Here is a 25,445-nt window from a genome sequence, read left to right on the forward strand (position 1 = left end):
TGGGATCCTTCTACTTTCCAACTCACCAGGACTACTTGCTCTTGGCTGTTTTGGCTGATGTCCCAGAGAAATAACGCCCTTGAGTTGAGTCTCATAGAGTTCAAGAAGGAACAGGTGCTCAAAGGAATCTTCAACCTGGATCCCTAGCATAGCCTCTGATAGTACACGACTTTTTTTTCCCCAAACCGGAAAATGGAATTGAGATACAGACAGCCTGAATGAAGGGCAAGAAAGCAATCTGTTCGAGACAAGAACTTGCTTATGTTTTTGTTGTTTTTTCCCTAATGTCACAGAAGTGCCCCTGAACTTAGGTTGTTCACCTCCTAACGGGACTTGCCTAGCTTTCTACTTCATATTACCCTGGGTGCCTCACAGAAGCTTTCCTGATCAAATACAGAGCTCTGATTTCACTTCCAAAGTCATGGAAGTAAAGGAATCCACATTTTAGAAAAAACAACACACACACACACCATCCAACACCCCTCCCAAAAAAAACCTGAACACCTGTACAGCTATATTTTACTACTACAGGTCATGTTTATCCAAAACTTGAACTTAAAATACGCCTCTGAATAAGACACACAAAACGAAGTGAAATTAGACAAAACAGTGATGATGTTCTTCCCATTTACCTAACAGATTGTCAGTCAAAGGATGATAGAGGAAACCTTACAAAATTATCACTACTTCACTACTGTCTTCATGACTTGTGAACCAAGTCCTATGAATTTTATTTTCCTTACAAATAAAAAAAAAAAGTTTTGTTCTGCACTGAATGAAATATTTAGTGCCAAGCAAAAGAATTTTTTAAATTTTTCATCTCAGCTAAAAAACTCCAAGACCTTTTGGATCAATCAAAACAAAGCCCTCCCTCCTCCCGAATTTCTTGGCACTGAAGCTGTATTTGATTACTGAATCAAAGGTATAAAACAAACAAACAAAAAAACCCAACCACACATGGACCATACACTTTTAATTTTAAAATAAAAGATGCTACATTTCTCATGTCATGAGCCTTTTTTCATGTACTGTTTTGACTTCTGAAATGCTAAAATCCCTTGCCTAACAAAGAGATGTTTGATTGTCACTCAAGCTAGCAACTCGTTTTCTTCTTACATTCAAGTTTCTTTTGTCTTCTCTCCTCTTTCTTCACTATTCTGCTTCTAACACCCTATTAGATTAGCATGATTTGGTTTCCACTCCCTTTTTTTACAATAAGACTGCTTTTAATAAAAAGGAGTCAGTGTCCTACTAACCACAGACCCTTAGGACATCTTCTTCACTTTTACTCTCCCCGGTTTTTACTTTTGCTTCTTCCACAACTTACCATTTCCTTTTCACAGCCACCCCTCTGATTCATCTTCTGTTTAGTTTCAAGAACTATGTACTTTCCTGAAGTACGTCTTACACCGCTGATTTTCTTCCCTTTCTCACTTTCCCTATGTCTTTTTTAAGCTTGCATTTTTGGGTCATTACTTCTTTTCCCACTATTTTCTACTTCTAGATCATTTAATCATCACTAATAAAATTAAGTATTTAAAGATATTCTCATAGCTTTAAATACTTCACTCTCCCTTTCTGCTCATTCTGGAGTCTCAAAAGAAAAAAAAAAAAAAAAAAAATTCCCTTAGCTGTTCTTACCATTCTTCATCGCAATTCTCTCATTCAACCCCACCTGTGAACATTTATTGTAAAGCATATACTTTACAATTTACAAATCCTCCAAAACTGATTTAATGCATTGTATTGAGAACTTTACAAGCTGCACAGAACGCATAAGGCTATTACTTGCCTTCCCATAAACACTTTAATTTTCAAAACAGCCCATGCTAAGTCACAACAAACTAATAGCACAAAAGATGTTTTTAACTATACCACTCTGTCAACACATATTTGTTTTTTTCTGTTAGAAGACACTGATGATATGCACTCCCTTTTGCTTGTTGGTGTCTCATTCTTGCTTATAACATGACATGTTGCAAAAGAAAGACTCCATATACTTCGGCCAACATTCATTCTAAACCTTTAGTTTCAAGTGTTTGGAGTACATAGTGTTTTACAATAGATTACAATATTACATGTCATTTTAATCATTATGCCTTAAAAGAAACAGAATATTCATTCTAACAAACTCAGTTTAAAACCGCACCCTAACCTCTCTCATACTTAGTTTGTAATTATTAAAACATAGAGAACACTCTAAATAATATGCTGGGAACACAATGTGGCAGACAGTTGAAACTGTATCCATAGTCAATTTTGGAAAATGGGGGGGGGGGGGGGGGGCTGTTAAACAATTTTCTGATAATTTGAACTGGTCCAAAGATCACTTATTTGGAAAATAAAATTAAGAAAAAAAAAAAAGATAAAATCAAAGGGATTACAGTTTAAAGGAAGATCACTTGCTTTTTACTTAAGTTTGTTCTATTTTACACTTTTAAACCTTAAGAGAATGGATTAATAGTTTCTTTATTTATCCTGATAATCCTATGCAGAGTCTTAAAATACTTAGGACTGTTTTGCTTGTTTTATTGGTTTCCTCCTATTTGTCTGCATATTGAACCTTGTTACAAACTAAACGATAGGGGGTTTTAGGATGAGTGAGTTTGTTGGGTTTTTTGTTTGTGTTTAACTATGTCTGGATAACACCAAATCTAAATAAGGTATGGCCTTAATCTCTGACTCAATTCTGCATAACAACTAACAATAAAAGAGCAACTATCTTATTTTTAAACTAAAAGCATATGAAAGATCGAATAAGTTGTTTTACCTTCCATTTCTTCCACAGGCACCTAAATCCTCAAAAATCTTGTGTATATACACAAGATGTCTCCTAAAAATGTTACCCTTAATTATACTACTTACGAAATTATGCATACAATTAACCAAAAAGGAAATTAAACACAATATGAAACACTAATTTAAAGGAAAAGAAACAAATCAAAAAGGCATGAAGACAATCAGAGTATACCAGGGTATACACAACTCAGTACCATGTTAACTTGGCAATGAGGCTATAACTGCAGAGGAAATAGTCTGCACATAACTTGCTTGCCCTAGCCATAAAAGACACACCCAGATCTGAAATAAAGATAATAGGTGTCTCAGCAAGATGGCATGTCACTGTTACATGAAGTTGATCTATGAAGTCATTTTCTTAGAATACTTACCACTAAATCCCAATTATTTTGTTCAAGCAACGTTATAGCTTCATCGATATTTTCAATACCAGTACATGCCTAAAAAGAAAAAGAAGCAGTAAACAGAATTAAAAGCATTGATCAGAGTGTTAATACTTATAATTTAATTAATTTTAGGAGAATGACAGGAAAGGTATAGGTCTTTCATTTCTGTTAGGAAAGGATAATCCAGAAATCAGATTTCAAGTTTTAAACATTAAACATTTCGATATAACTCCCTGTTCCACCAGAGGACTCTTGTGCAACCTTGAGGAAGCCACCTAGGGAAGCAAGACAAAGTAGTTATTTCTAAAATTAGGACAATAGTGCTGTCCCATAAAGGTGTTTTGAGAATTCAAAACTATGAAACACTTTTACTACCTTAAAAGGGAGCACAAAAATACTTAAGGCTTAAAATGATGTTTAAGACAGCTGAAATATTTCATCTAAAGCCAGAAATACATAATAAACCCTACTGCCTCCACCATCATCTTATACCCCTACTCACTCTCGGTGATGCAGTGTAAGAAGAAAAGAAGGTGGCATGTATGAATTTTTGATCATCAAAGTGCCAACTTACTACTGCATGTACAAATGAGTACCCCTTGTGAAACTATTTAAAATGAAGACTATTCAATGAAAAATTTACAATGTTTTCCTTTCAAACAAAATGCTTGCATGTTGTTCTAGCCCTACACTCTGGCTTTACCTAGTTCAAGAAATCTAATACAATGGCATTTTTAAAGTAGTGATAACATCCCAAAAAAATGGTATTGTAAATTTAGCTTAATTCCAAATACAGGAGAGCACCTTTACCCAGCAAAAACCTTAATGCAGTATCCTCCTTTCTTTTTTTGATACCTACACCTTTTCAACTATTCAACTTCAGCAGGCAGAGCATTGCTATTCATTGCCACACATTTGCTACCGTTCACACCAAAGGATATCAGATATATTTCACCAGAAGGGAAAAATGGAAACAGTTAAGTTTCTTTCTGGAATTTATCTTTCATCCTAATCAAAGCTATGCTCTATATTCAAGCACACAAGAGGAGTTCAGACTTTTACAAGATCTGAAACATGATCATGTTCCTTCTGCTCTACCACACAGTTATATAAAAAGAAGTTTATATAACTTTTACATAAAACTACATTAAAAAAATCCAACCTTTTAACAGTAATAATACAGAGTTAGATTGCAGCAGCAAACAGATCGGTTTTCTTGATTCCAAAGATATATAGTCCTGTTTTTCCTTTATGCGATAACACAAAAAGGGGACTAGGCACAAAAACAGACACTTTTTTTCTCCCAAGACATAAAAAGCCATCAGTTCATACATTTTCCATGCTCTGACTTTTCTCCCAATTTACAACAATGAAGACATAAAAAGTAGAAAAGAAATCACAGAGAAATTCAAAGCCAATTCTCTTTTCCCAAATTCAGTGCTGAAGAGTTCCACACATATGAGGCATTACATGCAGTATGTCTACACAAAATGGACCAGTCTGGAGGACCGCGAGGATCACAAGAAGACATTTTAGAGATTTTTTTGCCTGCAGAGGGGAGGTAGCAGTTTCTATTGATCCACGATGCTCTCAAGGCCAGACTGATTCTCTCTGAAACAAGACAAAATTTCTTCCATTGCTCACAGCATGCTGTGTTAATACTGAATTTCACCCACTTTTCATCAGGAATGCCAAAAAAAATTTTAAAAATACAGTTTTGCTCTTCAGAAGCATCATTTTGCCTTCTCTTCCATTACTTCTTGCAGTTACTTCTGAAGTTAAAAATGAGACACTAACACATTCTATAGCAAATGAGAAGGTTATATACACTTACACCAGGCAAGCTTGAGGAGTGCAGGGCTTGAGCTTGTCATTTCTGAAATCACAGGAGGGTTCATACTACAATAAACCTGCCATTGAAATCGATGTCAATAGCTCTGCTGCAAAGTAGTCTTACTTTGAGAAAAAGTTTTGCAGAAGTGACAGCCTGAGGTTCGGTTTACAGTCAAGTGAAATACACTTAAAAATCTGGCCATTACAGAAATAAAGAGTTACTATTTCTCATTTATCAGCCCTGCAAACTCTGCGTGACCTAAGAACTAAGTAGTGTTCCAACCTACAATAAGAACCTGACCAACAATGTGTTGTTTTCAGCCCTGGACTGTGCAGATGAAGTTGAGGAGGGGGTACTTAGAATTCAGGGCTCAAATACTGATTTTAGTTGCCCCCTCTTCATATCATCCCTGCAGCTCAGCTGACTTGCAACTGTCCATATGCACACTCTTAGCCCATACTAACAGCAGATTGATTCAGCTCATTTTGGCATATTTTTATTTTGAGATCATAGAATCATAGAATATCTCAAGTTGGAAGGGACCCATAAGGATCATCAAGTCAAACTCCCTGCCCCTTGCAGGACTACCTAAAGCTAAACCATATGACTAAGACCGTCATCCAGACGCTCCTTCAACTCTTTTCTAAAAGAGCAGAATAGAATCATTAAGTTTGGAAAAGACCTCCAAGATCATCAAGTCCAACCGTCAACCCAACCATGCCCACTAAACCATGTCCTGAAGTGCCATGTCTACGCATTTCTTGAACACCCCCAGGGATGGTGACTCAACCACCTCCCTGAGCAGCCTGTTCCAATGCCTGACAACCCTTTCAGTAAACTGAAATCCAGTTTTAGATAAACTAAACAAAATTAGCTTACCCTTCTGCCAGAGCACACAGTGAAAGTAGTTACCTCATCACAGTAGAGGCAGAGTAATTAAGCAACTAATTCACTTGTATGTCTGCATCCTTCCTAAATCATCTTGTTGGTGATTTACAATCTAAAATAGAACCTTGCTCTTGCTCTCTTAGTAACGCAGAGTCTTTGAGTAACAGGAATGGGCAGGTGTAAACACTAACTAAAAATCAAAACCATCAGAATTCTCAATACCCAAGAAAAGCAGTTTTGTTGAAAACCCTTGGAGCATTTTTACAATCACTTTAAATGTTTGATTTTGAGGAGTTCTAAAACTAAGATTTCACTTTCCAGATGGACTGTTTTTGCTAGTTGTCAATAAAACAGAAAACAAACATTTCTGAATGCCAACAGTGAATGAGTGAGTGCTACTTATCAATGTAACCACAAAATAGACATTCCAAGATCTTCTTCAACACCCTGTTAATGTTACAGTTGCAGCAAACTAAGATCCTTCAGAATAATATTTCAATATTCAGACACTACACACTACCACATACAAATCCCTCCCCCAAGTCATAATCCATCAGCAAGACCAAGAAAAAAACCAAAACAAAACCAAATCAAAAATTAACAATAGCTTGGTTTTAACTGTGTCATGTCATGGAAGGTAAATTCAAGAAAATCATCTGGTTTGCATGTCTTTAATTTTCCCTAAGAAATTAAGCACACGAGACAGGTAGTCCCTCACTGGCAAGCATGACGTGACATCAAGGGCTCTGTAGCAGCAGATTAGTCCCAGAACAACCTGGTACTGCTTCTGCCTTTGTTTTCTGTAGGGAAACACACACAGGAAACCAGCAGGTTCTGTGAGCACCGAAATTAACAAAGTCTGGTTCCTTGTGGGTTTGTCTCTCATCCCTAATTGCAAGGGATGATTTAAGCTTGTCCTATGGCTGGAATATTTATAAGAGCTTCTTTTGATGGACTTCTTTCCGTGTTACCTGGCTGTATTTTCATGAAAATTGGAATAATTTAATTGGTATGAGCCCAGGGGACACCTGGGTACCATAAGGCTATATGCCTTACTTATCTAGGAAGGTAGACTAAAAGTCACAGGGTTTACTTACAATACATAAAAATGAGCAAAAAAATCTTTATGTTTTTCATTCTACCCAAGCAAGAAACAAACAAAAAAATAATTGACTAGGAAAAGAAATCATGTTAAATTTGCACAGAAACAGAAGGAAAAAAAAACTTCAAAATATAGCAAAGTAGATGAGCTCCAAAGACGCAAAAACACATCTTTGTTGCTAAGCAAGTAAAGTGATACCCGTTGAGGAGAAATTTATTTTTTTTTTATTCACAAGTTTTATTCAGCTTTATTTTCATAAGAGACCTACTTAATAAAAGGCATTAAATATTTTAGAAGAAAATTCCTACCAGAATACTACCAACTCTTGATTCAATCAACAACCAGCACATCCTCTAAGTCATCAAATTGAAAGAAACAAACCACCACAGTCAAGGTAAAACCTTCAAGCCTCGCTGATTTGTAAACCTTTACACGTCAAAAAGAAACCGAAGAATTTTTCTGAAGGACAAAGGGGAAGAAACGGTAGAACAAGTTCCTTCTCCTCCTCCTCTCTGCATTTCCTCTAAATCTAGGATAGCATTTTTGCCCTTCACAGCAGCTCCAGTGACTGTGCAGTCCCTTCTGTGTTTTTTTCAGGCCACACAAGAGGAAAATGAATGTGACCATGAGAAAACTATTGCTTTGCGCTGAATGAATAAAATCAGATTCTGAAGATTAAAAGTTACTGAATGTTAAAACCACTTTCTTACCATCCTGCTTTTCCAGGCCAGGTTAGGTGTTTCCACCAGGCAGATTTAGATTTGCATATGATAAAATTTCAGAGCACTTCTCCAAATCTTTTTCAGGTAGCTTCACAGATTAACCATCACCTTAGTGGTGGAGAGCTTACCCTTGGAAAGATTCACAGCTAACCATTAGGGGTCCTATTTAACTGGCACAGTAATCTTAATCACTGTTACATAAAAGGAGCAAAGTAGCCACTGAGGAAAAATTCACTAGGAGAAAAATCGGAGGGCTGACAGAATTCAAGGCATTCAAGACAAACCTAGGAGGTGCTTCCAGAAAGCTATAATGCAGGATGACAGACTTGCTCTTCTAAATCCCTTGCAGGGTGGTCTGACCCCAGCAGCCGTAACAGCTGGATCTGGGTTTTGAGACCCTCTGTGACCCCCCACTTCAACAGCGCAGGCTTTAGCCTACCTCCACATCACAGGAAAGCAGCTGACTTCCCCATCTGGCAGCAGCTGCTGTTGAAAATGCTCCTCCGGCACCTGCTGCAGAGATCCAGGCAGTTGTTACACAGCGAAGCTGGAAGGGACAACTGCTGCTCCTAACACAGAGAGCCGGGCTGTTACTTCTGCAAAAGCTGGGAAAGCAACAAACAGCTGTTGCTGACTCAAATACAGAGTCAGGCTACTGTTGCCCCGACAGATAGTGGGTGGCAGTTGTTGCACAGAAGCTGGGAGCAAATGGTATTTGGCAGCAAGACAGACTTTATCTCACCTGTGGCACCATTCCCCTTCTCGCCAAGGCAAAATGCAGCAGTCAAAAGTATCCAAAGACCACATTCAGCCTGACAGCCAGTAGTTGGATATGGAGGACTTAGAAGTCTGCCTCTCTCAACAGTATTGTTGAACAATTCCGTATTTCCTTTGACTACCAACGGTAGCTATATTTTCCCCAAACAGGGACCTCTAAGCTAACTCAAACTAGGCTTTAGCCTAGAACATTTTGCACAACAGGTTCAGGCCCATTAAAATCAGGCAGACAGATGGCTGCGAATTACACCATGCACCACTCTCTCCTGTAGAAGTCAGCTGGAAAAAATACTTCACTTTGTGCCTAACTAATCTCCACATGCACTCTGCAGTTAACATCCTCAGCTGCAGCCTCCTGCAGTAATTTAGAGCAGATGCAAATACAGGTACCATTACTCAGTCCACATAACCAAAAGGACAAAATTGGAGCCATAGCTCCAAGTACCCAGAACAGCAACAAACTCAGACAACTGATCCCTAGGGTAGAGTCACACCAGTTGTCAACTACAGACTTTTTCCCTCTCACTAATATCACATCCATCTGTCTCAGAATAAGACTAAGCTACTGTGATTCAATCTGATGCCTAGTCCTCAGACACCGAAACAGCTGATACAGACTCTCCTGTGCTGGATGAAAAAGGAGAAAAGAGCTTTCTGTCATCAGCATTTTGTTGCAACGGTAGCACAGTCCATCTTTTTTAATATTTATAAAACTACAATGCCCAAAGAAACAACTACATTAAGGCACCAAAAGATTCAACAGGTGAGATCACTGAGGAAAAAAGCTTTCACCCTTTGGGATCTCCTACAAAACCCCAGGAAGCCAGCACTAATACACCTCCATCCACTGCAACAGCACAGACAGCACCCTAGGAAACGCTTACTTTTGAAAGTACCCAATAAATTTTTATCACTAGATACAGCAATGCAGGTAGAGCTAACCCTATTCCATAAGATACATGAGGTTTTAAAGAGAAATAAAAAACACCGGCAAAGAACAAATACTGTTAAAATCAATTTACTATCCCTTCGGTAACTTACTCTTCAAAAGATAAGAGAGATTAGGAGCATGGAAAACTCTTTTTGAATACAGGCCACTAACCTGCTCAGAAGGATGGCTGAATTCTCCAGGTCAGCAGCTTAAAAACAAAAAAAAAAACGACTCGGAGCTGTTCTTAATAGCATATGAGATATAGCAAAGGATATTACTTACCTCCTTGCATACTTCCCCTGCAATATAACCAAAATTTAGTTTGCTGTTTTATTCACCTCTTCAATTACAACCAGACAGATCAGTTCACAGACACACTTCAGCTTCCTGTCAGGTTTTGCATATCTCCAAAGACAGAGAGTCTGTAGCCTCTCTGGGCAGCTTGTTCCAGTGTTTCACCACCTTCACTGGGAATTTTTTTTTCCTTATATTTAATTATAATTTCCCTTGCTGTAACCTGTATCCACTGCCTCTCATCCTCGGACTGTGCAAGTCCAAGAGAAATTTGATTCTATATTGTCTGCTATCACCCACTGTATAGTTGAGACAGCAACTAGAGCCTCCCTTAGCCTTCTCTTCCAGGCTACACAAACCAGCTCCCTTAACCTCATCTTTCACAAAATACCCTCCAGCCTCCTCCCTTCCTAGGCAGCCCTCCACTGGACTTGCTCCACTTTGTCAGTGGAGGGACTGATACTGGACACAGTAATCTGGTAGTAGTGGTCTCACCAGTACCAAGTAGAGGGGAAGAATGGCCTCCCTCAGTCTCCTGGCATACTAGTGCAGCCCACTATGTGGCTACTAGGGCTAGAAGAAACCGTAATTCCCTTTCTAAGCATTCCTAATAAAAATCAGGTTTCTGGATGTAAGATTTTTAAACAACTTGGGTTGTTTAAACAACTTGGGGTTGGCCCCAAGTTTCCTGTTTCTAGAGTGAAACATAGTAGCTTGCTTCCCCTACCTATCCCTTATGAGGACAGTAGCTCAGTAATCAAAGAAATAATTAAAAGTCTATAAAGCAGCCAAGGGCAGCTCCACATTGTATCTGCTAGAAGTCTACTCAAACCTAGAAAGCTTTAGGACACTAATTCACCTATGACACATTAGTAAGTGAGAAAATTGTCTTGAAAATTCACACATACACTGTTGCAATGGTAATTACTTCAAAGCTACTGAAACAAAGCCTAACACTTGTTCCCCAAAAACAAGTAAAGTTAAACCAGTATGCTCAGCCAAGCAAGTAAGGGCTTTAGTACCATAATATCGGATTTAGGATCCATAACTCGCCTCTGGGCTATCAAGAGATTCGGCACATTTGGACACTCACAACTGAGATTTTTTTGGTACCTCGGCTCTGCTCATCCCAGAGTCCCGCCTGTCTCAAGACCACCTCCACAGCCTGCAACACCAGCTACATACGTGCCCCTCTGTGGCATCCCCTATCATTCTAACCTTGCAACAAACCTACTGATGTAATGAGACTGGTCTTATTATGAGTCATCCGTGGTTATTAAATTAACTTTTACTTCTTTCTGTTTCAGACAAACACTTAAAAAAAAACATCCAGGCATATCGACTGAGACGCAAACTGAAAGGTCACCTACTGCAAGCATCTAAACGAAGAGATAAGAATGCTTCTCTGTTTTTACATAACTCAGAAGACCATCTGGTAAAAATTAAGCAGATTCACCAGCTGTTCGCTTAAGAAAAACAAGCTAATAGACTTACCAGTATCAGAAATTGAGAAAGGGTTTAGGCAAATATGCCGGGCTAAAGTTCTGCCCAATGCATTTCAACTCCCACCCCCAACTATTTACCAAGCTTCATTGTTGTACTATTTGCGCACCACTTTAAGCAATATTCTGAAATAAGGAAGCATTAGTCCCTTTCTACAGAAGGAATGGGGAGGAAAAAAAGAAAAAATTAGATTTCTGAAGGTCACAGAAGACATTTCTATCTATTAGCTACCAAGCAGACAAGAGCGAACTTTGCCCGTGCTCCGAGATGACTGCAAGCCTTCTGAACAAAGCAAGCAGGGTACAAAGTCTAAACCGGTAGCATGAAGCTCTAACCACTTCTTAGCAGAACCAGCTAACTTGGCACCACACTAACCACTTTCAAATGGTTTCCAGCAGACTTTGAACACTCTCAAGACTCTGGAGGAAATTCTGCTTCCAGAATACCACGAACGCACATCCCTAGGAAGCCCATGAGCTGAGCCAAGACATGAACTCTAGCCTCCCAAGCCCCATGCTAACACTCTAGCGTTTAAGCCACATGCGCTACACACAAAGAGCAGTGCTCAAACTGAATTAAAAACCAAAACAAAACAAAAGTCAGTACCCATTAATTAGTACTCTGGACTACTAAACCCATTTGTCTTTTCTGAGGACTGAAGACAGCCTTTACCCAACAACTACAAAAAGCTTTAGTTAGGGTTATCCCAAAGGTTCTCTGCTTGTTTAATGCTTTATTAAAAGTATCTCAGTGAAGGTAAAAACCCAATGATTTCCTGAATCACAGTCATTTTGCTTTTACAGTATCTTATACTTTATCACATGAGAAGAAAAACTGATGGAAAACAGAAAAGAACTGCTGGGGTCAGACACACACTGTTGCTTACTGGATATTTGTAGTCATCTCCTTTCTCCTCATTGCCTCAGAAGTAGTAGAACCTTAAAAACAACTGAAGAATAAATAAAAACCACTTTGCAGATAAGCACACAAAGGAAGAGTACTAATCCATACAAAAAATACTTTCCTCAACATTCCACAAACACTTATATTTTTTTGGTAAAGAACAGGACCACAAGGAGCAGACATATTCTTCAAAAACTGGAAATGGTATCCAAAATAGGGAAACAGAAGAACAGTCAAATCCCAGCAAAGCACAGGTCATACCATAATGCAGGCCAACAAGGACTGCTTAAAAAAAAAATAAAAAAAAAAATCCAAAGACATCAAAATTATATCAGCTTTTAAAAGCATCAGGACAAGGAAGCCTGCCAGTAAGTCAGTGGGACCAAAGGAAGAAGATACTAAAGAAGTATTCAAAGAAGGTAAGGGCATATCGTAAAAGCTAAATTAATTCTGTGCACTCATATTCACTACAGAGAAACTTGGAGACCATCCTATAACAAAGCTGCTCTTTACTGAGAACTCTCTCATCCTAAAGTGTCAGCAGAGACATACAGAACAAACCACCAGGACCATATGATAGTACCCAAAATTTTCAAGGAACTGAAATATGAATTTTGTGTTGTTTTGGTTTTTTTACACAGACTGCTCTTTAAATCAGCCTTAACTAAAGGTTAAATCAACCTCACATTCCCACAGTGTTGACATTAGCTTTTGGTGAATTTTACTGGGGTGCAAACCAGAAGGCATTAAGATTTCTACAGTTCAGACACATTTGACTTCTGTACCATAAGAAATAGCAGAAATGCCAATAAAGTATACAGAATAGAATTAGTAAATACATGAATATATATGACATACTGAGGAAAAGCGAACACAGCTTCTACAGAGCAAGCTCACACATCACAAAACTACTCAGATGTCTCTGAGGAACTCAGTGAGTTGAAGAACACAAGACTAACTCAAGCTGACACAGTTAATTTCCAAAAGTCTTATATCGAACCCCATCATCAAGGTCTTAAAGTGCTGACTTCCAGAAACTAGGATGAGGCAAATCCATTCAAATTCTGTCTGTTTCAGTTCTTTCCTAAGAACCAGCCACTGCTGCAGATGAGACATTAGGCCAGCTAGGTCTTCGACCTGAGCTGATATGGCACCTTTGATATTTGCTCACACAAACAACCTGACCTTTAAAAAGAATAATAATAATAGAGGTGACTCAGTTTTGGAGTTCTTGTCTTTACAAACTGCTTCCTGCAATAGGTAAAATATGAAACCTATATTAAGTAACTCAAGGGCTAACGTAGTCTGTTCTAGTTTCAAAACATCTCTTAAGACCTTCAGCTTTAATGAATTATCTTTTGAAAGCATAACTACTCCCGCAGAACAAAGACCTGCTCAACCAGTTAGACATAGAGGACCAGCAGATGACTACTTTGATAGACAAAACAACATGTAATGCATACATTAGGGCTTTAGTTTCCTCTTTGAGCAGTTGTTTTTACAATTGCACATTATCAAGTCAACTCTAAAAAATGGGCTTAATTAGTAGGTATCAATCCAGCCAGTAAGCATGTCATTTCCTTTCATCCAAATGATGCGGGACAAATAAAATGTTAGGTACTTCTCCAGGCTTTTGATTCTAGTTCTTACAGTAGTTAAAAGAAAGGAATCACCTAATGGCTGCTCCACAAACGCACAGACTTACCCACTGACTAGAAAAATATGAAATCCTATCAAAGATTTGCCATGTGGTTCCTTTAATAGGCTATTAACTCTTGCTTCTAGTACGGAAACGCATAAAAACTAGGCTTGCAATGGTAACTGAACCATGAGAACTGTCCAAACAGAGGGGGAAATTCTACCCTTTCAGACTTCCCAGCACCAATTCAATATTCTGAAAATGGGAAATTCTCAGGACCCCTTAAGACACGTAGCAACTCACTCAAATCCTCATCCTCTCCTTTCCCACACCTCCTTCCACACAAAAACATGAACTCAATAAGTGTGTTTATTTTAAATGATCTTTGCTTACCAAGAAATATTAGCCATATTTTCTTTTCAATGTGTCAAATAACTTCCACATTACCTCTCAATGAAAGCACATTCCTAGCCTCTAGGAGTACATATAATTAATAATTTCAGTATTATAATTAGTATTAGTTGTCATGGCATTTGTAAAAGGATCCTGCAGCTACCACCTCTCAATCTGTTTCAGTGACCTACTAACCCAAATACCTATATGAATGGGCTGATGGAAATGGTGACATGTTTACTATGATGTGAAGAGTCTTTTCAAGGTAATTGAATGAAAAGAACAGCATAAACCTCTTTCTAAAGATGAACCAGTGCTCCAGTGGTAAACTGTTTAGGTTCTTACAGCAGGGCTGTAATGCACACCAATCATAGTGTCCTCTTTCTTCTCTACAAAAGTCAGATAGTATTTCTAATTAAATATCTGTCCTTATATGAGAGAAATTAGCTGGCTTTTCCATAAACAGCTATCAGTGGAAACATCCAAGTTATCATGTTTCTAAATGGACATTGCTCTTACTCCAATTTCTTATTTGTGACTCTGGAATCCACTTCGCCTTCAGTTTAAAGGCCTTTGTTCTGATGAACGTGAGCTTTGGAATTACAGCTGAGTCTAAAAGTATCTAAAGAAATTAAACTGTTGATTCTTCAGAAACACACAAAGGACAAATTAATACAAGCGATGGTCTTGGTAGCAGACAACAATGAAAATAACCAAACTAAAACACACTAAGCATGCAGTATGCTTTTATCGTGTCTCTTGACCCTAAGGCCATTTACAGCAAACAAAACCAATTGTGTTGCAAACCAAGAGGTCCAACTACCAGTTCCAACGCTGTTACTGACAGTGTAATGCACAAAATTACAAGATGCGATAAAAAGCAACAAGGATTAAAAAGAATTATAATCAAAATGTAAATTAAGAGGCCTCATAGGTATAAGCTTCACCATCCTACAGTATCCTAAGGTCCTCTTTTTCACACTGAAAAATGGCCCTGTTAACTGTTTCAAAATTTAGCTAAGGATATAGTAACCTATATCCACAAAAAAAAGGTCAGGTGAAGCAGTGCTGAGTACCTTGACACCTAGTTATTAGAAACTTAGCAGAGCCCACTTTTACCTAAAGATACCCAGTATGAGGGGGTTGTAGAAACAAACCTGTCTATCCCAAACCCTGATTTCTAACCTACAGAGTACTGGGTTTCCTTCCAACTACTACGGAGAGAGCTGCAGAGCTCAGCCTAGCAGGTGTGCTCTGGGAGCACCCACTGCATTATATTCTACCAAGAGGCCACACAAAAGAATGGTTTGGTATGAGCAAGACTGAGGTTTTAAGCTCAGACAGATCTGAACACATATAAATCCAGATATTGAGGTGCCTAGGGAGACTTTCTGATGAAAATGTAGGCCCCCAAGAACTTTAAACATAAGTTGGAGGACACTTTCCAAAGATTTAAACTTTGATTGGAAGTCTCTTCAGCACCTGTCTTTTGTTGAAGACCTTGTTCCAACTGAATTGCCAAACACTTCACAGAAAGTCTGCAAACAAATCAAGAACGGTCCTTTCTGCTCCAATGCTTTAATGAAAAAACAACACAATTTCTTTCAGAAATCAACATTAAGGACATCAAGTTTGCTACTTGTTCAAAACCCCTTTGTGGATGGTTTACCCGTACATAAAATGGTTGAAACACTCTTTCCAGCCCCCAGCATAAGCCACGGTCCAGGGCAAGAATCAACAGTACTGCCTCAAAGCTGTTCTGGTATCTGCCTACCTTCTTCACCCACCAAATTTTCATACTGGCAATAACTTAAAAGTGACAGAAAACCTGAGGCAGCATGCCAACACAAACAGAAGAAAGCAAAGCTCCCTTAGCACCCCCCAAAAAATTAATACACATGTAAATTCTGCACATAGACTATTAGACAGTGAAAACAGTGTGCATAACAGAGATAATCTTGTACAGGGCTAAAGCAGACAGATGATTTTCATAACCACCAAAAAAAAATATATATCTTTAAAAGTATATCTTGTTATCTTGTCAGTTATTTAACAGCACTGTGTTAACTTCCAAGTGAAAAAAATTCTCCAGTTTCTTTAATTTTAGCTATTCCAGAAGGAAATGAGTAGTTTGAATTATGGTTACATTTAAAAAAAATAAAATTAAGAATAATAACCTGATGTATCAATGTCATGGTCAATTTTATAACTGAAAACATGATTATCTAGCATGCTTTCTCACCTTTCTGTAACTGATGGCAATGAGGTTCGTCCTTCCCCATGCCCCCTTGCTCCTCCCACAAGCCTCTGATTTTATGAAAAAGACTGACACAAAGGTGAAGCTTCAAAAAAGGGTATTTTTATATACAAGCGTTTTAATCATACCAAAGCAGTCTATTACTCAGTTTAAAAAAAAAAAGGTAAAAAGAAAAAACCTCACATAACTTTATTTCACAATTAACATAGATGAAAGACAGAGGGAAGGAGAAGACAACTCTTAGATATCTGTTGTTTCAATGGGAGCAGGGATTTTTTGATTTTTGCTATTCCACACCGAAGCCTTCCCACCCAGACCAAATCTTGAGCTACTTATTTATTTGGTCACTGAAAACTGTGAATTCCATTAAAACTTTCCTTCTGAAGCTTCATGTGCCAGATGTTCTTGAAATATATGGATACTCAGGAGCTGGCAACTCCAACCCTTAGGCCCACTCTACATTTAGAGTTGTTGTGAGGACAACCACGTAACATGAATAAAGTGGTCCTATAGGTGGACATAACTTATAATGACAAAAAGCTATTCTTGCTAATTTTAGTCCCCATCCTAAATGAAGCTGTAAAAAAAAAGGAAAGGTGCTAGCATACAAAAATGTCGACATCTGACACTTCTGCCAATACTCAAAGATTGTTTTTCATTCCTGAACATTTTAACTATGCCAATTTAACTAATTCAATGCAACTAAAGTTTGCAATTTAAAAAAAAAAAAGAAAAGAAAAAAAAGAAATATCTAGTTTCTTTATAATGAAAAGTGGATCCCAAACTGCATACATCATTAATATATTTGTATCATGTGAGTACCTGGGTATCCCACTGGAGATGGAAGAACATTTTACAGTTAAACACCGCAAACAAAAGAACAGAAATGTCAAGAAAAATTGACAGAAATTATATGCCCTTATTTCCCCCAGTATGTGAGGTATGTTGCAGCATCACTCTTTTACCAATTCACATAGTTACCTTTTTAAAATAATTTATGCTACAAACACAAGTTGTTGGTTTTTTTCCTATGGAGTTTTTCCTATATGCAATGACACTTTGTGGAGAAATTCTGAATTGCATTTCGGTAAAACAGCTAAAACTTGTTTGTGCGCTTAACTCCAATACTTTGGCTGCTTCCACTGAAAACAATCAGACTACTCACGTATAAAGCTAAACTTCTGCATAATCTTTCCTAAGTGAGGGCCTAAGAAGGAAAAGTTAGACAGGTTGCTTATACAGCCCACATGCATGAATATGTGCTTTGTACTCCTTGGGTAGCATACAGTAACCTCATTAAAAAAGGGAAGGGAAAAAAATAATTATAAACCACACAGAACAGGCTTAAATTGTTTTGAGACATTAAGAAAAAATATTTTGGTAGATCACTTACTGTGTTTTACTCTATAGGTAAAATATTTTATAAAATTATTCAATGTTTGTATGTATATATATGTATGTATACAAAACATTTCTAAAAACTGTTTCTCTTTAGTACCTCAGAATGAAGAAGTAACCTGTCACAACTATCAGAGCTAAAAGTAAAAACCAAATGCAATACCAGATCCTGCTCTAGTTGAAATCAATGGCAAAATCCCTACTGGCTTTGAAAGATACAAAATAAGTTCATGAAAGCTTCGCAAAAGCATCAAACATCAGTATACTTACACCTTCACTGAAAATTTTTTTATGGGGAGGGAAAACCCTTTCATGTTTTAAAAGTTCAAAGACCACTGCTCTATGCCTCTTAAATGTAACTTGGGAAAGGCAAGGGTGAAATGGTGATGGAAGTTTCCCTCCCAATTTAACTCAGCAAAGATTAGCTGAACAAAGTTACAAAAAATTTCTTTTAAAATTTCCAATGTGCACAACATTCTTCAACAAGATACCTCACACAAATATAGAAAATGGCAGCAGAACTCTGAGAAACTTATTTATTAATTAAAAGGTACAGAAAATATAGAAGGGAAAATCATGCAGAATTACTTCACACATGTTTTATTTTCCATTTTGAAGTCTTAGTGAGTGAGTTGTAAATTCCATCAAGTATTTAAAATACCCAAAATCCTTTACCATTTCGTAACAGTCTAAAGATATGAGGCCCAATAATGATTGACATTGTCCTTTACGAATCTGAAGCCTTAACAGCATGACAAATGACAGTTCAGTGTTTCAGAATCAGGGAGAAACTTTATATTATTTAAAAAAAAAAAAGAAAAAAAAGAGCATGAAACAGAAAAACAAAGTTGTCTCCTGAAATACAAGAGGAAAAGGTTTGGGTTCTTCTTAAATAAGCATTGTTACATGATAAAATATTTCCTGGGTCCTAGGTTCAGACACATTATGTCGTCCTTGATCTACAACTGGTTTCTGTGACTCCACTGTCCATCTGCAAGTTTGCAGTAATACTTACTTGTGTTCGTGGTACCAAACACTGCAGGTGCTCTTATACCTTTATTAATTGGTTTCAAAACCCAAGCACAAAAACACTGCAGAACTGCATAATACCACTGACACTAAAAACTTGGAAAGTGGATACAGACTGAAAACGCTATTAAAAAAAAAAAATAATCTTACATTCACCAGCCACTAACTTCATCATCATCTGGAATTCCTGAATGTAAACCTGTTTCAGCTAATAATGTGGGATTCCATAAGAGTCTGTCTCCGATAGCATGAGTGCAGAATTGGGGTCCCAGTTTCCTTTTACACAGTGTATTGTTACTGGAAGAACTCCTTTATGAAACCCCAGCCTCAAAATTGAGACATCACTCCTTACGCACACAAAAGTATCTCCAAGAACAAAAAAATAAATGATCATTATAGAAACATTTGTTAAACGTTTTAATAAATATGGATGTAAGATACTCAGGTACAGAAAGGGAAAACACTTCCCTGTTATCAGCTGGGAACTCCGCATGTTACGTCACTGAGATATCAGATTCCTTTTGCAAAAGAGGAATTACATAATGTACACTACAGTCACCCTACCTGTAATTCCAAAGAGACATTCTTGTTAAACACACACACACAGAATGAATGGATTACTTTTTTTAAACTAAATCAAATAGTTTCACTGCTAACAGCTGAGAAACAGTCTTTTAAGAAGTTGAACATACAAACAGCAGTTTTACAACTCAATCCCAGAATATCCAGGAGCCTACCCATGTAAGAACAACAGCTGCAAATGGACAAAGCTTAAAAAAAAAAAAAAATATTGATTGAAAAGCAAATATTAAAAAGGTATACACAAATATAATCTGATACCCTTCCAAGCTGCTTTTGGCTCTCCCCACTATTTTAAATGCAGGTATCTTCCACTTGTTTGTTTACTTGTTCTCAGAAAAACAATACAGAAACAAGCGATATTAAGAAACAATATACTGAACAGATTAACCAGGCTCCTGAACACATCACCTTTATTTAGAGAAGGACTTTATTCTGGCAATAAGATTTAAGAGTTTGAAGTTCAGTTATAACCCTTTTGTAGGGAGGACAAAAGGTGACAAAGAACTTTTACGGGCATATTTCTCCTTTCTACACAAACATGTTGTTTGGAATGGGGTGGGAAGAGTTTTACCATCATTACAACAGTCATAGGCTGAGGCAACCATGAAGTTAGTGTTGATGTTATAATGGAAACACCTCTGTTCAGCGTTAATCTGTAGTACCGGTAAGTGATTCATTATAAACACTGTGACAAATCATGAGGAGCGATGAGTTTTGTATCCTCCCTGGCATTTGCCTCTTCCAAGTGAGCTGGCTCACAGCTGTCCCAGGGCCTGGGTGGTTGTAGAGGGTTTGAACAAGCAAAGTGGATGAAAATGCTTTTTTTTTTTGCTTTTTTTTTTTTATTAAAAACTGAAACTCTCTAAGTTAAAGACATTTTGTTCACGCACCTTGAGAGAAGAGGGCACATGTTCCCCATTTCTGACAAAAAAAAAAAAAAAAGAAAGAAAGAAAGAAAGAAAGAGCCGAGGCGTTGGAGGGTGGGCTTCACACCCGCCACCCCGGACCTTCCCACAAAGAACAAGCAGCACAGCAACGAGGAGAAAGAGAAAAGCAGCGAGAGGCCACGGCTGCGTGGCGGCGGCGGCTTGAAATTTACCTGGAAATCAGCCAATATCATTTCTCGGTCCATGTTGGACGCCATTGCAGCCAGCTGCGTCCCCGGCTCTGCTCTGACCCGCGCACCTGGAGCTGCTGCCGGCGAGGACGGGGCAGGGTGGGAGCTAGGAGCTCATCGAGGCGCCGGGTTCCTCTCAGGCTCCCGCGGTCGCCCCCGGGCTGCCCCACCTGGCAGCTCCGCGGCGGTCGGGGGGGCGCGGCGGCGGCGGCGGCCGGTAGAGAAGGGGAGGGGAAGGGAAGGGAAGGGAGGAGAGAGGCGGGCAGGGGGCCGGGAGCGGGCCGGGGCCGGGAGCGGGCAGCGCTGCCTCAGCTGCTGGCCCGGAGAGGAGGAGGAGGAGAAGAAGAAGGAGGAGGAGGAGGAGGCAGCGCCGCTCCCTCCCTGCCTCCACAGCGCCTGTCGCACATTTTGCCTGTCATTGAGGTCGCAAAGAGGCGCTTTGCGGCCGGCACGTGACCACCCTCCTGTCAAGCGCTCGCGAAGCCGGGGGAGGGGGTGGGGCCGCGCCTTCCCGGCAGCCGGCGGTCACCGGCGGCCGCTGCCGCCCCCCCCCCGCCCCCCCCGCACCGCCGCGGCCCCGGTTCCCGCGGGAAGGGAGAGGAGAGGAGAGATGGGGAGGGGGACCGAGAGGAGCCCCCGCCGCTGAGCCCGGCGGAAGGTGCCGGCGCCGGGTCGCGGGGTCACGGGCGCCCGGTCGGTCGGTCCGGGCGAGCGGCGGAGGGAGCTCCGCGGCCGGCGCGCGGGCCTCTCCTGAGGCGACCGACCGCCTCGGCCTCCCGGGAGTCAACGGCTGCGGCCCCGGCCCGGCCTCAGCGGACGGGAGCGGCTCCTCCGAGCCGCCGGGGCGGCTCCAGCCCCCCGGCTCGGTCTGGCCGAGGGCAGCGCTGCCCCGGGGGCTGGTCCCCGTCCCCGGCGGCGGCGGCTCCTCGGGTCCGGCGGCGCCGCGGGGTGGCCCGGCCGGGCTTGGCCGCCGGCTGCGGCCTAACGGGTCGGTGCGGCCCTGAGTGCAGGCAGCCCGGGCCGGGCCCGCCATCCGCGGGGCTGGGGGGGGGACGGGGACAAGGGCCGCCGCAGCCGCCGGCCGGAGGGCGGCTCTGCCTCCCCGTGCGGGAGCGGGGCATCCCTCCGCGTCCCCGGGGACAGGGCGGGATGGCGTCGGTGAATACAGCGGCTCCGTCCCCGGAGCGGTTTCCGTCTGCTCTGACAACCCGTAACTTTGGGCTCACAGAGTGACCCGAACCTCCCCGGGGCAGGGGGCATGCACCGATTGGGGCCGGGGGGCAGGAGGGGTGAGCTTGGGAAAACGGTGATTTTCCCCGTCTTCGTGCTTCTCTCAAAGAAGGAAAAGCATTTCTCACAGGTTTCTGAGCCGACAGACCGTGATCTGCACAGCGGCCCTCAAGCTTAGCACTCCAGCTCTGTAAGATGCAATTGCCTTATATACCATGGATAATTTTTTTTAAGTCATGCAAATCTAACTGTAATTAATGCTTTTTAAGTCTGCTTCCTATAACTTGATGCTGTTCACCTACCCTCTTAGCGCTGACGTGAAACACAAATGCGCATTCAGACACCAATTTGCTAATCAGTCCCTCCGTTCTTTGTTTGGGTGTCACAGCTACCTGAGGTCACGGGTATATCGAGCACCTTTCCTATTAGCTAATAAAGCTCCATGATGATAATCTTGGAACCAAGTTATTTTGCCGTTTTTAGGAAACACCGTTCTTTATTATAGTTTTTCTCCTCCGTCCGTGAGGGTTATAGATGAGTTTTTCAGAGCCTGCGAGCTCCCTGCTGCCTGCCACAGCCGCTGGGCTGGCACCGGGGAGAGGAGAGCGGCGGGGAGGGGGGGGGACGGTGACAGGGGACACAGCACGACCACCCACCGCGGCAGGGTCCATCAGTGGGGAAAGACCGGGAACAAAGGCTGCGTGCGGATAGGGACGTATGAAAAGTTAAACTGTACCTTTAGGAGAGTCTGTGTTCCCAAGAAAACTACTCCCGGGAATTGTTTGCAGGCGCTGCTGGGGAGCGTGGGCTGCAGGGCGGCTGGGGCGGGGGACTGGCGGCGGCGGCAGAGTCGTTCAGGGTCTTCGGGCGGGTTGAGGCCACGCTGAAATGCCACTTACGATGCAAAGCCAGAGCGTCAGAGAAGTTGGATTTTCAGTTTTATCCTGTTCCTGACTTAGTTTATGTTGGCAGGGTTTGCCAAGGGGTTTTTATTGCCCACTGACGTTAGCTTAACAATTCGAGCTCCCCACCACCGACCAGAGGGATGATAAAGCAATTGCCCTCACACCTACCCTTTTTTTTTTCCACCGGGTTGATATTACAGGCAGTTCCGTACTAGGTACGAGGTATGGTGCAATGCCAGGGACAGCCTATGCTAAATTACAAACAAATCCACCCACACATTACTAGAGAGTAACTATAATAAAGGCTGAAAAGCGAGTTTTAGCAATTGGATTAAAGCCAATTAATTCCTGGCACGAACTGAAGCTATAGGTATGTTGTCAAGATTAGTTACATGGCGTTCACATCTATTACAGCCATATTTTAAATAATGATATCTATATTAGATCAAACCAGGAAGGAATTGATCCAGAACGTGAAGAAAAAGTGAAAAGCTGCACGTGCCCCACATCACAGAAAGTTCACGGTCAAGTCACAGCAAAAGTTTCTATTCTTCTCACAACCCCTCACTCCGAGCCACTCGAGGTGGGTTTTTTATCCCCTCCAACGAGTGTCAGACACATTAGAGCCGCTTATTTTCCTCCTCTTTGTGATACCCAGCGATAATGCCTCCCTCCAGAAGGTGTTTTGGCTGCTGATTTTGGAGTTGATTGGGGCAGCTCTTTCTGTTTTAGGAGGGGTACCTTTATCGTTCTTGAGAGGAAATGATGAGGATTAACGAGGTGCTTTCTGCAAAGATTTTTGACAGACCCACATGGTGAAGGAGGTTTGACAGCATTTTCTGGCCGGGCAGCTTTACTTGCAGGAGGCCTGCAGCACCCCAGCTACACATTACTTAGTTATTTTTATGTGGTGTGATGAACAGAAGATGGGGGCTTTATTCTGAACTGTAAACCAAACCAAAAAAAAAAAAGAAAGAAAGAAAAAAAACACCAAACAGAAAAAGAAAATGGGAGACTGTTGTAAGACTTGCAGGTCTAATTCAGCAAGAAGTTGGCAACAGGTAACGCCACCAAAGCCTGTGGATTTTAGGCACTGATCAGTCACGAAATAAGTCATTTATAAGCCGTCTGACTGAATGTTCGAAGTTTTGCATATAAATGCCTTCCCCATGCAGAAAAGCAATTATATTTGAATATACAGATGCTATTTATATGCGTATAGTTCTAGAGTTAACTTTGAGGGAAATTATCTTTCGTATTTTTGTTTACAAAACCGTTAGCACTCTTACTTCTGGCCAAGAATTACGGTAGTGAGGCCCTTCAAAATTACGTGCTTTCCCCCCCCCCCTTTAGCAGGAGCGTGAGTGAGGGTCAGCTGATAATTTGAGCAAAGCTGCTTCCCCTGCTGCGTGTGCAGGTGGTCCGTTCCCTGTCACCCTCGTATTTCCACGAACAAGTGTGGGAATCGGTACGGGAAAACGTCATGGCGAAGCGAGAAGCAACCGCAGTCGGAAGGCGAGCCAGGGGCAGAAGCCATCCCGGCTTCCACCGGCGGCCCGGGTTGCAGGTTCATCCCAGGAGAACTGGTCGTGTCTCTGGAAGTCAGGCCCCGGCCGCCTGCCGCCCCTGCCCGGCTGGCCGCGGCGGGTTTCCCCGCAGAGCGGCGCGGGAGGATCCGGCGGGACCGCCGGGCAGGTTCCCTCGCTAACGCACCTCCCCGGGCTGCCGCCTCACGCGTGTTTACATTCAAATTCGCTTTCCCGTAGCGGTCACGCAGAAAACAGACGAGCGGGTCGCCTCGGCCGCCGAGAGGTGACGGGGGCTTCTCGGGGGAGCCGTGACATTGCGCCTTACCTCTCGGAGGGTTCGCTTCGGCGGACCTCAGCCTCCCGAGGGTCCCTGAAACTTAAAGCCATCCGGCCATTAGAGCAGTTTTAAGACACCCTTAGGCGGGGTGGCAACCCCATCTCCGTCCTGTACCGTCCTCGCTCCCTCGCCCTTTGCAGGAAAAGCGAAGCCCTCGCGTCTTCTCGGCGGCTGGGTGCCTTCCCCCCCCCCCCAAAATGGCACTTTCACATCAATCAAGGCCGCCAGCAAAGCGTGTGCTGCCGCGGACGGTCGCCTTCCACCGCTAAGACAACTCGACATTGACCCTTCCTCCTTGACCTTGTCCTTAGGGAGAGGAGCCCGCCTCTCCGCCGGGGTGCCCCCCGGGCCCCGGAGTCGCTGCCCCGCCGGGTACCGAGCGAGGGTCGGTGGGGCCGGGGCCGCTCCCCCCGCGGGCAGGTGGAGACCGCCCGGGGGTAAGCGCCGGGCGGGAGGCCGCCCACCGAGCTCCCCGGTGCTAAAACCTTTTTTTTTTTTTCCTTTCATTTCCAACACCACCACCAACCCCCCTCCTTTTTTTTTTTTTTTTTTTTTTTTTTTTTCTCCCTAGGCCTCAGCAGCGCTCCTCCTAAAAGCACCCAGACTGTTATGGCTGTGGCGGGGCAGTGCCGTGCCCGAGCTGCACGGCGAGGGGAACGACACAAGGAGCCGCGTTGCTCCGGGGCCGGGGCCGGGGTTTGCGGGCCGGGGCCGGGGCCCCGGGGCCGGGCGAGGGGCGGGTGCGAGCGGCTGCAGGCCTTCCTGCCCGGCCGCGCTGGAACTCCGCCGCGCCTCCTTAAATCTCTGCCGTTAAAATGTGGGCGGGTGTTTCAACTCAAAAAGCGCTCAAATTTTTTTTCTTTTCAAAAAAAGCTGATGAGGTTAAAAAA

General features: G+C 41.9%; 1 protein-coding gene across 4 annotated transcripts in view; it reads right to left on the bottom strand.

The window, feature by feature from the left end:
- FAF1 (Fas associated factor 1) overlaps window positions 1-25,084 on the bottom strand; it is a 178,172-nt gene extending 153,088 nt beyond the window's left edge. For 2 of the 4 annotated variants that reach the window (XM_075037076.1, XM_075037078.1), the window contains exons 1-2: window positions 20,537-21,841; window positions 3,171-3,239 (exon numbers count right to left, since the gene is read on the bottom strand). In XM_075037076.1, coding sequence (XP_074893177.1) covers window positions 3,171-3,239; window positions 20,537-20,581 — 114 coding nt within the window. In that variant the 5' untranslated portion in view covers window positions 20,582-21,841. Of the gene's footprint in view, window positions 1-3,170; window positions 3,240-20,536; window positions 21,842-24,543 lie in introns of those variants that run through there. The other 2 variants (XM_075037075.1, XM_075037074.1) reach the window with 2 other exon arrangements.
- Window positions 25,085-25,445: the final 361 nt, after the last annotated feature.

Source organism: Buteo buteo, chromosome 10 (assembly GCF_964188355.1).
Source record: "Buteo buteo chromosome 10, bButBut1.hap1.1, whole genome shotgun sequence".
In the NCBI taxonomy this organism is placed as follows: Eukaryota; Metazoa; Chordata; class Aves; order Accipitriformes; family Accipitridae; genus Buteo; species Buteo buteo.